General features: G+C 38.1%; 1 protein-coding gene across 1 annotated transcript; it reads right to left on the reverse strand.

Moving 5' to 3' along the window:
- Nucleotides 1–1,563: 1,563 nt before the first annotated feature.
- On the reverse strand, nt 1,564–3,103 carry LOC116708188 (odorant receptor 131-2-like). The gene has a single exon (XM_032546019.1). It carries the CDS (start codon nt 3,000–3,002, stop codon nt 2,067–2,069), a length of 936 nt encoding a protein of 311 aa, XP_032401910.1. The 5' UTR covers nt 3,003–3,103; the 3' UTR covers nt 1,564–2,066.
- Nucleotides 3,104–16,509: the final 13,406 nt, after the last annotated feature.

Raw genomic sequence — 16,509 nt, forward strand, 5'->3', positions numbered from 1 at the left:
GGATAAAGGAAAACTGCTCAAGTTTCATATCAAAACAGCGTCGCCCACAGTAAGAAATATAGAACTGGGACTCGTAGAAAAGTAAGAGGAAAGAACAACATTGATCAAGCGGGAACAGAATCCAAGAAGGAACAGAATAAAAGAATGAATACATGAATAAGAGAAGTAAAGTAATGCAAAGGAATGAACTGACATGGCAAGATCAAGCAAAGTAAAGTAAATAAGTAAGGAAATGATCAAAACAGAAAAATAAATGAAATTAAAACACCCACAGATCATAACATATGTACTCAATAAACATATATTGCTTTATCTTTGACCTATAAAAATGAGCATCGAATTCTTGTTTCTGCGACACACTGTCCATGTTGGAAGTTAAAATGTCTTATAGCCTTTAAAATATGTCGATTTTAGACTGAAAATCTTTTTATTTGCTTTTCTCTAACTGGTTTATGCAGCTGACAAACAGCTCTGCACCTTCAGCTGTTCAGTGGTTGAAACTTGGAGAGAGAACACATCCTGAAAGGTGAAAGGGTGAGAGGATGAGCAGTCGTCATGGAGCAATGTTAGCGCAGATACGCCTCCATGGGGTTTATGTTTAACAGACGCCGACCTGCAAAAGTTGCTTATCTTTTTCTGCAGAACCTGTGCGCACGTTTGCATAGGTAAAAGTAGAACAACTTATCTGATTTCTGTCTGCAGGGAATCGAGAGTTCGATCTCTACTTGATTATTTCTTAGTCCCGTAACACCAATATTCATTGGTATTGCAGGGCATTTTATTTGTTGTTAAGGTTTAAAATAAAAATTATGTTTCAGCCAGTTTAGCAAAAAATAAATAAAAAATTTTAAATCTGATTGGCCCAGAAAGCCATGTAGGTCCAAAGACATGATGGCAGTTAGCACAAGCTTGCCTTGAAAGTTAAAAATATCTGACAATCCATCAAAAACACAGAACAAACACAGTCTGTTGTATACTGTAATGAATCTCTGAGATTTCTCAATAATCTTCATCTTGCATGTCTTAGATATGCCTCGGCTCCAATCCAGGCTAATTCATACCCTGAGTTACCTCCTCAACATGTCACTGAGTTCTACAGAGACTTACTGCAGTTCTATGGTTTTGCACATCGCTATTATTTCCCTTTGCTTCATTTATCATCAATCAACTTAAGAGTCACAAAATCCATGGAGCAAACAAGACAAGTTTACTTAAAGTTTACTTATTAAATGTTAGGAGTACCTCACACAAGTGTGTGAAATTTGCAAAAGCTGGTTAAAAATTGTTCAGAAATGCTTGTTGGCTTGCAATCTATTGTATAATATCTTCTATAATGGTAAATAAAAAATAAATAAATAAAAATCAAGTAAAAATAATTTTATTGTGTGTTTTTTTTTATTATTCACATTCAAACTAATTTTCTCAGAAGGTTGCAGCAAAAATTTTATATTTTGGGTATTCTAATTGTGAAGGACTATTGAAAATGAAATTTGACCAAAATCGAGATATTGTCTTATCCATATACGCCACATCCAATCTATTGCAGTTCTATAGTTTTGAACATCTATTTTATTTTTCTTTGTTTCCTTTAACATCATCAATTGACTTAAAAGTTACAAAATCCATGGAGTAAACATCTCAATAACAAGTTTGCATAAAGTTTTACTTATTAAATGTTAGCAGTAGCTCACACAAGTGTGTAAAATTTGCAAAAGCTGGTTAAAAAAGCTGTTCAGAAATGTTATTTTTTGGCTTGAAAGCTATTAGATAATATTTTCTATAATGGTTGTGCATCTTTGTTGCTTTCATGATCTCACTATCAAATAAACAATGTTTATTACACACAACCCACCCAAGTCTAAGTGCAGTCAAGAATGTGGCCCCTGTAAAACAAAAACATCTTTGAGTCACATGAAATCATGCATAATTAACAACAACATTTTATGTTTTTATTGTCATTTGACTGTTGTTTTAAAACAGACTTAGTTAACAGCTGTCTAACTTCTGATTAGATCTGTGTGAACTAAAACAATTTATTTTCAAACTGTCAGCTTATATTTGAGTCACTATTTGAAAAAGGTTTTGTCTCTCTTTGAGCAGCAGAGGAATCTGTTCCCAATGTGCTTTCTCAGACTCTGGTCCCTGAAGCCATAAATTAACGGGCTGAGAAAGCGAGGTATCAGGATGAAGCAGAAGAAATTAAAAAAGGCGACATCCTCAGCCGGCCAGTTTGTGTGGAGCCCAATGAGAGTTTCGGAGATGGGCTGGGTGAAAGCCAGCAAGCACAGCAGCAGCTGGAAGCCGTGCAGCAGCACAGTGTGCATGGCTTTGCTCACTGAAGCTCTGTCCTGCCGCATCTTCCTGGTTTCCATCACAATCCTCATATAGGTGAAGAGGATGATAACACTTACCACTGCAAAGGAAAGTACATACACAGCAAACCGATACACTCCCTGGATTGGAGACTGGTTGATAACTGTAGGTTTGCAAAGCGTGCTGGTAGAGAGGACATCTACAGTGGGACTGTGGTTCCCAATGAAAAGCTCAATAATGGCGAATATGAAGCTGATGATCCACAGAGGCAAAGTAATGATCCAGATACGGTCTGAGCGCCAGGAGGCCGGGCGCTGCAGAGGGAAGAAAATGGCAACATAACGCTCCAGTGACATGGCAGCCAGGATAAAGGTGGTATTCTGAAAGGTACAGGTGCACACTAAGAGCAGAGGGACACAGAACAGAAGAGGTAACTTGACCTGACCCATCACACAGAGGAAGAGCAGCACAGAGGACAGGATCTGTAGGGTGTCGTTGATCAGCATGTGTGCAAACAGGATGTAACGGGAAGTGTCCAAAAACTGTTTATGAGAGACAAAAATCTGCAGCATGACAGCGATGATGCACAGGAAGACGCAGAAAAACGGGATTACCACACACACCTTGATGATCACAGAGAAGCTTTTTGGGGAAGATGCGTTGATAGAAAGCACAGACAGATTCTGCATTTTGCTGCTGTGAACAAATAGTTAGTGTCAGTGAAAAACACATACATTCAGTTGGCATGAACACAATGAAAGAACACAGAAGACAATCTAGTAAAGCTCGACATTTCCCCCATTGACTGGACTTCACTCCTCTAACAGTTCCCTCACCAGTCAAGTAGCTCAGACGTTTCTACTTTTCATTGTCTTTGAGGAGAAGCATCTAAGGAGGAGTCTCCTCGTTAAGTGAAATTTTCAGGACACATTCCAGTATGAAGACATGGACCTTAATCCTCCAGAGAAACACCGCCGTCGCCAAGTGTTATGATTCCCATTAGTGACGGACTTCACAGGGGAGAAAGACAAACAACAAAGGTTGGCAACTTCTTATAAAAGTGAAACTTTCCAACCGGTAAAACTAAGAAGAAAATTTCTTTTCATCTTCTTTGCAAACATCCTCCTTAGAAAACCCTACATGATACACTCTGAAAGAAAGGTCACCCAAATTGCGTTTTGCTGCAAGTGTTGATAGCCATGAACTTTCCTTTTTTTTAAACCACAACAGCATCCATGATGCCATGTGCTGGTGTGAAACACGCATGGTCACAGCCATTTACAAGACGTAAAATATGATGAGCAAGCGATGAGGCTTTTATTCTTGATGCGTTGGTTGACATGCTATTCTCTGAAAAGACAGCCCTCATATAGAGGGTTTATATAAATGCCTGTACAGATGACGCTGCTCTGCACCTTCCAAATAGACCATTTTGAGTGAAAGATGCTTAATCTGCGCCAAATTACAAAAAAATTATAATATGCACGCCCAGGTGCATAGACTGTGGAAAAGGCGTGGTAAGTACAAAAACAAATCTCTACACGCCAGGCACTGCTATGTCACATATGTGAACAATAAGCGTACTCAGTTGTTGATCATTTTTAGTAGAAAAAGTCCATCCTCCTCTCTTTGCACAGGAAGGCTTCAGTGACTGTGACAGAACTGCTTCGTTTCAGTTGCATTTACAAGACCTGGTCTACGGCCATTGAGATCGAGGCTGCCGCATGTTTTTAGTTGTTCGATGAAAGAACATGTCCGTTCAACAGCTTCGGTGGATAATAATAATGATAAGAGCAGGAGATCAACTCTGTTTTCCACAGCTCCGCAGCCTTCAAGTACCCCACGATGAATCGATGTTGCAGGATGTCTAGGTCTTTGGAAAAAGTTAATCATTCCTAGGACCAAACCAATTATTCTTTTTCCGTCAACCATCTTGGACATAAATAATAATAATAATAAAAATCACAGGTATTACTGTGTGCAGTGTAGGTTGTCAAGGATGCTGCGCACATCAATACTTGATTGCTTGCAAAACGTGGGGGTGATATGTTCACTCTAACTATCCAATTAGAGGGTAGAGACCTTCTGATGTCGGTGTGAACAACCTAGCGACCTCAGTGAGTTTAATTTGAAAGCTGATTGTAAAAAAAAAAGGAGTTTATTTAATAGATTCTGAAGGCCCTATTTGGATTAGATTGCTCTGAGCAGCACATAGAGACTGAAATGTACCAACTGCTCTGTGTGGATGTGGTTTCATCTGTATTATGAATGAATTGCACAATGGTCATGGAGCAATGTTGGCGCAGATACACCTCTGTGGGGTTCATGTTTAACAGATGCCGACTTGCAAAAGTTGTTTATCTTGTCTGTGGAAACTGTGCGCATATTTGCATAAATCAAAGTAAAGCAAACTGACTGGTTTCAAGGGTTCAATCTGTTCTTGTTTGTTTTAGTCTAAAGATAAATTACAGAACTTTTAAGTTTTTTCAACTTAAAGGCTGAAGTTTAAGTTCAGGTTATGATGTCATTCCCTGATCATAAACATGTCCGAAATGTTGCTTTGATTTTTTTTTTTTTTCAAACGTGTCAGAAATCTTTGAATCTGTCATTTAGGGCTGCCTTGATGCATGCTCAAGTAGTTTGTTTGGGGAATCAAAGTTTATTTTCTTGCGTTGCCCATTGAGCGCCTTCAGACGAGCAACAGCAGCAATTAGAAAACACCTGATGGAACTGCATGTCTGGGGAGCTCATCGTATTAACTTCTTAGGTAAGGTGTAGACAGCATCACGGAGAAGCATTGCTGGGTCAGAAAGAATAGGAGTTTCTTAAAGAGACAGAGGCCAATTTCAAGCCATCAGAAACGACCATGATGTGAAGTCAAATTTCTTTGACGTTATATTTGATATGCAGCATTTTCATAACAACTGAAGGTAACATAGTTAGATGATTTTGCTATAAAATATGTGCCTGAAAAATACATAGTGCCACCCAGTTTCCCCCCTGTAAGGATACAAATAAAATTCTATTTCAGTTTGTTTAACAAAATATTTTCTAAATTTGCTTGGTCCAGAATACAATGTAGGTCTGTACAGTAGCGCATGCAGCTGTACAGCCGTACGTAGTGTGCTGAGATTTTCCTTTAAGTAAAAAAAAAAGGGAGAAGAAAAGTTTATTGGATTCTTTTTCATCTAACCTGTTTGCTATTAACAAAATTGTTGAGAGAAAAAACAAATCTTTTGTGTCAAAAAATCTTGTAAGTAGCCCACATCTGTGTAAGTTTATTGGTCAGTTGACTTTTGTTTATTAATTCATTGTGAAAAGTATAGGGTAAGTAGAGAATAATTAAAACAAGAAATTAGGAAATATAATGTGGAGACACTAAGAATGATTCAAATATCAGTTAAAGATAATAAGATAAACGAAGCAGTTAGACATTTTTTGAAGGAAACATGATGGTATGTAAGAATTTATGTTAGGAATATAAAAAAAGATAAAGGGAAATACTCTTGTACGCACTCCAGCACAGCAGATGGCGATAATGCATCTTAACGTTAGATGTCATCCGTCATTAAAAATCAAAAAGAAGAAGACTTTCGTTTATTTGGCGGCGTGGCGCCTTTTCTGTAAGCTAATTGTGACTACGCAGTGAAGCTAACTAAAAATGAATGAGCGGAGTTTGAACCCTCCTATAGTTCTAGCAGGGGTCGAGTGGACCCCGCCTGAGCTTTTTACCGTGTGCTCGGTTCTGGCCGGGTCGCCGTTTTTTTTTTTTTTTTTTTTTTTGGTTTCGCGAACTTTAGAGCCAACTGGTCACCCGGTTAGCTAACCATTAAATCTGTCGACTTCTTCCTGAGCATCGCACTAAAAGACTGCAGGAGGGTTAAACATTTAAATCTAGTCGAAACATTTGCCAAAAGAGTAGAAATTAAGCAAATATTGTTGCTTCACCTTCTCCTATGGACGTCTGACACCACCGGAACCTGGGAATCTCCATCTCTCCTGGGTCACACGGGTAGGCTTTGCTTTCCTATCTTTATTGGGGCCTGCCATGCAAAGCAATGGCAGGAACCTATTACTATTGTCGGAGAGAAGCGTCTCTTTAAGTATTATAATTGGGGCCTGCCATGCAAAGCAATGGCAGGAACCTATTACTATTGTCGGAGAGAAGCGTCTCTTTAATTGGGGCCTGCCATGCAAAGCAATGGCAGGAACCTATTACTCTACACCCAACAAGCGTCTCTTTATTATTGGGGCCTGCCATGCAAAGCAATGGCAGGAACCTATTACTATTGTCGGAGAAAAGCGTCTCTTTAATATTCTTTATTTTTCTTCCGTAACCGTTAATGCGGCTCATACCGCTGGGTGCACACCTACAAATGAGGTATCAAAACGTGCAGAAAATTCACGCCATTGGAGCTATTACTTCTGGTGGGATTTGGGCTTAACGTGGCGACATAATTCGCAAAAAACTACGAAAAAAACCCCATTATAACTCAATGGGAAAAATCCTAGAAATACCCTATTTTTGAGGATTTGCTGTGTCGTCACAAATTCACCTAGAAATGCCATTCAAATTTCATTTTGTAGATACGTCTGTGATCTCTTCGAAAGTGAAGACGGCTCGTCGATACCAGTTACGGTTTGTCCACAATTTGCCTCTAAGCGACCCAAAGTTTCTCATTTTTCCTAAAGTTAGAGTGCGTCTCTGGCTGCTTAGAGTGAGAGATGAAGACAACTTTTTCAGCCCAAATCATTTTTGAAATCGCCATCACGCCCACAAATATCGCACGATTAGTATCAAAATCGGTCCTCACATTGATACGCCTGTCTGCTCCGGTAAAATGTTTTCGAAATTTATCTAGACCGTACGGTTTTCTGTCACGGTGCTTCAGAGCAAAGTCATGCGACAGGATTTTCTGAGGCTCTCAGGCTGTTTCACTAACACTTCACACCTTGGTGTGAAACTTATTTAACATAGCAACGGAACTCAAGAGGCTATTGGCTGCTGATTTGGACTACAAATACGCATCATTGTAGTTCTATCTATAGTGAAACCCTCAGTTGAAACAGATCAGGACTTAACTGGCCTTTATAACTACTTGCTGCTATGGGCTGTATATAACTGATTTAACTCAGTAACTGTTACACATGGGATTAGTTTGGCCCTTTGAAATGAAGCTTAACAAAAATTTCAAAATAAAAGCCTTGAATATTTTTACATCAGAAAATTGCTCTTTTGAGCTGTATATAACTGATTTAACCCAGCAATTGTTACACATGGGATTAGTGTGGCAATTTAAAATTAAGCTTGATGAAAATTTCAAAATAAAAGCCTTGAATATTTTTACATCAGGTCATTGCTCTTTTTGGCTTTATTTGACTTTTTCATCCAAAGCACTGTTACACATGGTATTAGTTTGGCCCTTTGAAATGAAGCATACTGAAAATTTCAAAATAAAAGCCTTGAATATTTTTACATGACGTAATTGCTCTTTTTGGCTTTATTTGACTTTTTCATCCAAAGCACTGTTACACATGGTATTAGTTTGGCCCTTTGAAATGAAGCATACTGAAAATTTCAAAATAAAAGCCTTGAATATTTTTACATGACGTAATTGCTCTTTTTGGCTTTATTTGACTTTTTCATCCAAAGCACTGTTACACATGGTATTAGTTTGGCCCTTTGAAATGAAGCATACTGAAAATTTCAAAATAAAAGCCTTGAATATTTTTACATGACGTAATTGCTCTTTTTGGCTTTATTTGACTTTTTCATCCAAAGCACTGTTACACATGGTATTAGTTTGGCCCTTTGAAATGAAGCATACTGAAAATTTCAAAATAAAAGCCTTGAATATTTTTACATGACGTAACTGCTCTTTTTGGCTTTATTTGACGTTTTCATCCAAAGCACTGATAAACATAGGATTAGTTTGGCGCTTTGAAATGAAGCTTAACAAACATTTCAAAATAAAAGCCTTGAATATTTTTACATCAGCTACTTGTGTTTTGAGCATTATATAACTATTTTAACCCAATGACTGTTACGCATGGGATTAGTTTGGCCCTTTGAAATGAAGTTTAACAAAACTTCCAAAATAAAAGCCTTGACAACATTTTAAATCATACTGAATGGTGCACGTCCGCCTCGCTTAACGTTCTTGCGGTTCTCCGCGTGCCACTGATTACGTCGCGGCGTTCTTTAGCGTCGACGCCGATTTGTGGCGTGACGACGCCGGGCCCAAGCCCGATGGGCGCGCCTTGGCAGGCCCCGGCTAAATTTCTTCCGAAATTTTCTAGTTGGGGCCTGCCATGCAAAGCAATGGCAGGAACCTATTACTCTACACCCAACAGAGTGTCTCTTTAATATTATTATAATTCTTTATTTTTCTTCCGTAACCGTTAATGCGGCTCATACCGCTGGGTGCACACCTACAAATGAGGTATCAAAACGTGCAGAAAATTCACGCCATTGGAGCTATTACTTCTGGTGGGATTTGGGCTTAACGTGGCGACATAATTCGCAAAAAACTACGAAAAAAACCCCATTATAACTCAATGGGAAAAATCCTAGAAATACCCTATTTTTGAGGATTTGCTGTGTCGTCACAAATTCACCTAGAAATGCCATTCAAATTTCATTTTGTAGATACGTCTGTGATCTCTTCGAAAGTGAAGACGGCTCGTCGATACCAGTTACGGTTTGTCCACAATTTGCCTCTAAGCGACCCAAAGTTTCTCATTTTTCCTAAAGTTAGAGGGCTTCTCTCGCTGATTAGAGTGAGAGATCAAGACAACTTTTTCAACCCAAATCATTTTTGAAATCGCCATCACGGCCACAAATATCGCACGATTAGTATCAAAATCGGTCCTGACATTGATACGCCTGTCTGCTCCGGTTAAATGTTTTCGAAATTTATCTAGACCGTACGGTTTTCTGTCACGGTGCTTCAGAGCAAAGTCATGCGACAGGATTTTCTGAGGCTCTCAGGCTGTCTCACTGACACTTCACACCTTGGTGTGAAACTTATTTAACATAGCAACGGATCTCAAGAGGCTATTGGCTGCTGATTTGGACTACAAATACGCATCATTGTAGTTCTATCTATCCTCAGTTGAAACAGATCAGGACTTAACTGGCCTTTATAACTACTTGCTGCTATGGGCTGTATATAACTGATTTAACTCAGTAACTGTTACACATGGGATTAGTTTGGCCCTTTGAAATGAAGCTTAACAAAAATTTCAAAATAAAAGCCTTGAATATTTTTACATCAGAAAATTGCTCTTTTGAGCTGTATATAACTGATTTAACCCAGCAATTGTTACACATGGGATTAGTGTGGCAATTTAAAATTAAGCTTGATGAAAATTTCAAAATAAAAGCCTTGAATATTTTTACATCAGGTCATTGCTCTTTTTGGCTTTATTTGACTTTTTCATCCAAAGCACTGTTACACATGGTATTAGTTTGGCCCTTTGAAATGAAGCATACTGAAAATTTCAAAATAAAAGCCTTGAATATTTTTACATCAGCTACTTGTGTTTTGAGCATTATATAACTATTTTAACCCAATGACTGTTACGCATGGGATTAGTTTGGCTCTTTGAAATGAAGTTTAACAAAACTTCCAAAATAAAAGCCTTGACAACATTTTAAATCGTACTGAATGGTGCACGTCCGCCTCGCTTAACGTTCTTGCGGTTCTCCGCGTGCCACTGATTACGTCGCGGCGTTCTTTAGCGTCGACGCCGATTTGTGGCGTGACGACGCCGGGCCCAAGCCCGACGGGCGCGCCTTGGCAGGCCCCGGCTAAATTTCTTCCGAAATTTTCTAGTTATAGTTCTTTATTTTTCTTCCGTAACCGTTAATGCGGCTCATACCGCTGGGTGCACACCTACAAATGAGGTATCAAAACGTGCAGAAAATTCACGCCATTGTTGCTATTACTTTTGGTGGGATTTGGGCTTAACGTGGCGACATAATTCGCAAAAAACTACGAAAAAAACCCCATTATAAGTCAATGGGAAAAATCCTGGAAATACCCTATTTTTGAGGATTTTCTGTGTCGTCACTAATTCACGTAGAAATGCCATTCAAATTTCATTTTGTAGATACGTCTGTGATCTCTTCGAAAGTGAAGACGGCTCGTCGATAACAGTTACGGTTTGTCCACAATTTGCCTCTAAGCGACCCAAAGTTTCTCATTTTTTCTAAAGTTAGAGTGCTTTTCTCGCTGATTAGAGTGAGAGATCAAGACAACTTTTTCAACCCAAATCATTTTTGAAATCGCCATCACGCCCACAAATATCGCACGATTAGTATCAAAATCGGTCCTGACATTGATACGCCTGTCTGCTCCGGTAAAATCTTTTCGAAATTTATCTAGATCGTACGGTTTTCTGTCACGGTGCTTCAGAGCAAAGTCATGCGACAGGATTTTCTGAGGCTGTCTGAGGCTCTCTCCCATGTATTTGAATAGAATTTCAGATCTGGGCACAACATTTCTTTCTCTCATCGCTGTAAATGTTCTGAGTGAGGTACAGATATGAATCTCGGGACTATCGCAGAAGACACATTGAACTGTCATACGCTTAAAACGCTTTTCGAATATGTATTACGGTTCCCGACCAGGAAGGATTTGTTTCCAATGCTTTTTGTCAGTAAAACGTGTTTGCTCAAACACACAATTGTGTGTTTGACAGCTCAGAGCTCAGAGCTCACACCCTGCTGAGACCATTATTTGCCATAGCAACGGATCTCAAGAGGCTATTGGCTGCTGGTTTGGACTACAGATACGCATCATTGTAGTTCTATCTATAGTGGAACCCTCAGTTGAAACAGATCAGGACTGAACTGGCCTTTAGAACTATTTGCTGCTATGGGCTGTATATAACTGATTTAACTCAGGAACTGTTACACATGGTATTAGTTTGGAACTTTAAAATGGAGCATAATAATAATTTCAAAATAAAAGCCTTGAAAATTTTTACATGACGTAATTGCTCTTTTTGGCTTTATTTGACTTTTTCATCCAAAGCACTCTTACACATGGTATTAGTTCAGAACTTTAAAATGAAGCATACTGAAAATTTCAAAATAAAAGCCTTGAATATTTTTACATCATGTAATTGCTCTTTTTGGCTTTATTTGACTTTTTCATCCAAAGCACTGTTACACATGGTATTAGTTTGGCCCTTTGAAATGAAGCTTAACAAAAATTTCAAAATAAAAGCCTTGAATATTTTTACATCAACTACTTGCGTTTTCAGCATTATATAACTGATTTAACCCAATGACCATTACACATGGGATTAAAATAGACTGTTTTGCATGAGCAGCAGATAGATCCTCTATTGCACATGTGTCAAACTCAAGGCCCGCGGGCCACATGTGGCCGGCTACGTCATTTTATGTGGCCCTCTCCCCCCTACCACCGTTTTACAGCCCCATTGATTGACTTAAAATAGGTTTTGAGCACGAATTGACTACAAACTACATATCCCATAATGCCTTCCGATTCTTACCAACCAACATTACGGCTTCTCGCCACTAGAGTGCAGCAGAGTCACCTCAAGCTGATTATTAATTTTCCCAGCGAATAAAACTGAAACATCGACAAGCTAAGAAGCTAAAGAGCGAAGTTCCGTGATGTTTCAATCGAGGACTTTTACCGTCTACTGCCCCCTGATTTGATGCCACAGCTTCGACTCCATGCAGCTCGTGTTTTGTCCACGTTTGGAAGCACCTATCTGTGCGAACAGATGTTTTCAATAATGACTTTAAACAAGACCAAGCACAGATCGCGCATTACTGACGAAAACCTACACGCCGTTTTGCGGATTGCCACAGAATAGAACTAAAACCAGACATCGACGAACTGACCAGGGGAAAACGGTGCCTGACATCCGGCCAGAAAACATTGGTAAGCACAAACAAACTACATTTAAATAGAATGAATGTAAAACCAAAACTCAGTATACTGGAATATGCATATAGTTTATTGATTTTGCTTGTGTTTTGTTTATTTACAGAACACAACACAATGAGGATGTGTGTGAGTTGGTGACAGGGTGAAGAGGGATCAGCGTTGTGTTCAAGGACAGGCAACGTCACCTCATTGTTTTGTTCTTATGTGAAATGCATGTTCGTTGCGTAATAAATAACGAAAAAGTTTTGTGAATGAAGTTGAGAGTTAATATCAAAACTTGTTTTTTATTATTTGTCTGCTTATCTTCAAAGCAGACAAAGAATAATTTTCCCAGCGAATAAAACTGAAACATCGACAAGCTAACGAGCTAAAGAGCGAAGTTTAGCTGAGCAGTTTAAAAATACTGAGCATATTTTTAAACTGCTCAGTTTAAAGATACTGTAATTTTTAAACTGAGCAGTAATTTTACATCCATGCAAACTCAAATGTAATATTTAAAACTTGAATACATAAAATCAGTTATTTAACAATATGAGGTGTTGTTTAAAAATAAAAAAGATAGCAATTTCTTTTTATTGCAGAGACATTAGATTCTTAAATTTATGGTATTCTTTAAATGTTGTAATTTTGGTTCATTGTAAACTTTACCTGTAAAACGTTTGTAGAAATCTTTAACATAAGGTCAATATATATTTTTAAACTGTAATATGTTGTGTGTGTGTGCGTTATTGAAAATTTATATTTGTGACAATCATTAGGTAAATGCTAATGAACTGCCTTCCTGCAGTTTATGAGCATTGAACTGTTACTAAACAGTTCAATGCAAGGTTCATTAGCGTTAGCATTTTAGCTTCAATAAGCTATTAGCTATTTATTTTACTTTTTAGCAATGTTTAGTATACTGAATGGAGTAAATCAATTATAGAAAATATCCTAGTGATTTCCCACATACTGATGAAAGCAATGACGCTAACATTAGCGTTTCTGCTGATTTTAGCTGATATACTTACTTTATAATACTGAACGGTGCACGTCCGCCTTACTTAACGTTCTTGCGATTCTCCGCGTGCCACTGATTACGTTGCGGCGTTCTTTAGCATCGATGCCGATTTGTAGCGTGACGACGCCGGGCCCAGAGCCACGGGCGCGCCTTGGCAGGCCCCGGCTAAATTTCTTCCGAAATTTTCTAGTTCTTTATTTTTCTTCCGTAACCGTTAATGCGGCTCATACCGCTGGGTGCACACCTACAAATGAGGTATCAAAACGTGCAGAAAATTCACGCCATTGGAGCTATTATTTTTGGTGGGATTTGGGCTTAACGTGGCGACATAATTCGCAAAAAACTGCGAAAAAAAACCCATTATAAGTCAATGGGAAAAATCCTAGAAATACCCTATTTTTGAGGATTTTCTGTGTCGTCACAAATTCACCTAGAAATGCCATTCAAATTTCATTTTGTAGATACGTCTGTGATCTCTTCCAAAGTGAAGACGGCTCGTCGATACCAGTTACGGTTTGTCCACAATTTGCCTCTAAGCGACCCAAAGTTTCTCATTTTTCTTCAAATTACAGTGACAGCCCATCTCGGTTCAGATCTGGGCACAACATTTCTTTCTCTCATCACTGTAAATGCTCTGAGTGAGGTACAGATATGAATCTCGGGACTATCGCAGAAGACACATTGAACTGTCATACGCTACAAACGCTTTTCGAATATGTATTACGGTTCCCGAACAGGAAGGATTTGTTTCCAATGCTTCTTTTCAGTAAAACGTGTTTGCTCAAACACACAATTGTGTGTTTGACAGCTCAGAGCTCTGAGCTCACACCCTGCTGAGACCATTATTTGCCATAGCAACGGAACTCAAGAGGCTATTGGCTGCTGATTTGTACTACAGATACGCATCATTGTAGTTCTATCTATCCTCAGTTGAAACAGATCAGGACTGAGAACTGGCCTTTAGAACTACCTGCTGCTATGGGCTGTATATAACTGATTTAACTCAGTAACTGTTACACATGGGATTAGTTTGGAACTTTAAAATTAAGCATACTGAAAATTTCAAAATAAAAGCCTTGAATATTTTACATGACGTAATTGCTCTTTTTGGCCGTATATGACTTTTTCATCCACAGCACTGTTACACATGGGATTAGTTCGGAACTTTAAAATGGAGCATAATAATAATTTCAAAATAAAAGCCTTGAATATTTTTACATCAGGCAATTGCTGTTTTTGGCTTTATGTGACTTTTTCATCCAAAGCACTGTTACACATGGTATTAGTTCAGAACTTTAAAATGAAGCGTAATGAAAATTTCAAAATAAAAGCCTTGAATATTTTTAAATCATGTAATTGCTGTTTTTGGCTTTGTATGACTTTTTCATCCAAAGCACTGTTACACATGGGATTAGTTTGGCCCTCTGAAATGAAGCATACTGAAAATTTCAAAATAAAAGCCTTGAATATTTTTACATCATGTAATTGCTCTTTTTGGCTTTATTTGACTTTTTCATCCAAAGCACTGTTACACATGGTATTAGTTTGGCCCTTTGAAATGAAGCATACTGAAAATTTCAAAATAAAAGCCTTGAATATTTTTACATGACGTAATTGCTCTTTTTGGCTTTATATAACTGATTTAACCCAGCAATTGTTACACATGGGATTAGTGTGGCAATTTAAAATTAAGCTTGATGAAAATTTCAAAATAAAAGCCTTGAATATTATTACATCAGGTAATTGCTGTTTTTGGCTTTATTTGACTTTTTCATCCAAAGCACTGTTACACATGGTATTAGTTTGGCCCTTTGAAATGAAGCTTAACAAAAATTTCAAAATAAAAGCCTTGAATATTTTTACATCAACTACTTGCGTTTTCAGCATTATATAACTGATTTAACCCAATGACTATTACACATGGGATTAAAATAGACTGTTTTGCATGAGCAGCAGATAGATCCTCTATTGCACATGTGTCAAACTCAAGGCCCGCGGGCCACATGTTGCCCGCTACGTCATTTTATGTGGCCCTCTCCCCCCTACCACCGTTTTACAGCCCCATTGATTGACTTAAAATAGGTTTTGAGGACGAATTGACTACAAACTACATATCCCATAATGCCTTCCGATTCTTACCAACCAACATTACGGCTTCTCGCCACTAGAGTGCAGCAGAGTCACCTCAAGCTGATTATTAATTTTCCCAGCGAATAAAACTGAAACATCGACAAGCTAACAAGCTAAAGAGCGAAGTCCCGTGATGTTTCAATCGAGGACTTTTACCGTCTACTGCCCCCTGATTTGATGCCACAGCTTCGACTCCATGCAGCTCGTGTTTTGTCCACGTTTGGAAGCACCTATCTGTGCGAACAGATGTTTTCAATAATGACTTTAAACAAGACCAAGCACAGATCGCGCATTACTGACGAAAACCTACACGCCGTTTTGCGGATTGCCACAGAATAGAACTAAAACCAGACATCGACGAACTGACCAGGGGAAAACGGTGCCAGACATCCGGCCAGAAAACATTGGTAAGCACAAACAAACTACATTTAAATAGAATGAAGGTAAAACCAAAACTCAGTATACTGGAATATGCATATAGTTTATTGATTTTGCTTGTGTTTTGTTTATTTACAGAACACAACACAATGAGGATGTGTGTGAGTTGGTGACAGGGTGAAGAGGGATCAGCGTTGTGTTCAAGGACAGGCAACGTCACCTCATTGTTTTGTTCTTATGTGAAATGCATGTTCGTTGTGTAATAAATAACGAAAAAGTTTTGTGAATGAAGTTGAGAGTTAATATCAAAACTTGTTTTTTATTATTTGTCTGCTTATCTTCAAAGCAGACAAAGAATAATTTTCCCAGCGAATAAAACTGAAACATCGACAAGCTAACAAGCTAAAGAGCGAAGTTTAGCTGAGCAGTTTAAAAATACTGAGCATATTTTTAATCTGCTCAGTTTAAAAACTGAGCAGTTTTTAACAGTATTTAAAAATACTGTAATTTTTAAACTGAGCAGTAATTTTACATCCATGCAAACTCAAATGTAATATTTAAAACTTGAATACATAAAATCAGTTATTTAACAATATGAGGTGTTGTTTAAAAATAAAAAAGATAGCAATTTCTTTTTATTGCAGAGACATTAGATTCTTAAATTTATGGTATTCTTTAAATGTTGTAATTTTGGTTCATTGTAAACTTTACCTGTAAAAAGTTTGTAGAAATCTTTAACATAAGGTCAATATATAT

Source organism: Xiphophorus hellerii, chromosome 18, assembly GCF_003331165.1.
Source record: "Xiphophorus hellerii strain 12219 chromosome 18, Xiphophorus_hellerii-4.1, whole genome shotgun sequence".
In the NCBI taxonomy this organism is placed as follows: Eukaryota; Metazoa; Chordata; class Actinopteri; order Cyprinodontiformes; family Poeciliidae; genus Xiphophorus; species Xiphophorus hellerii.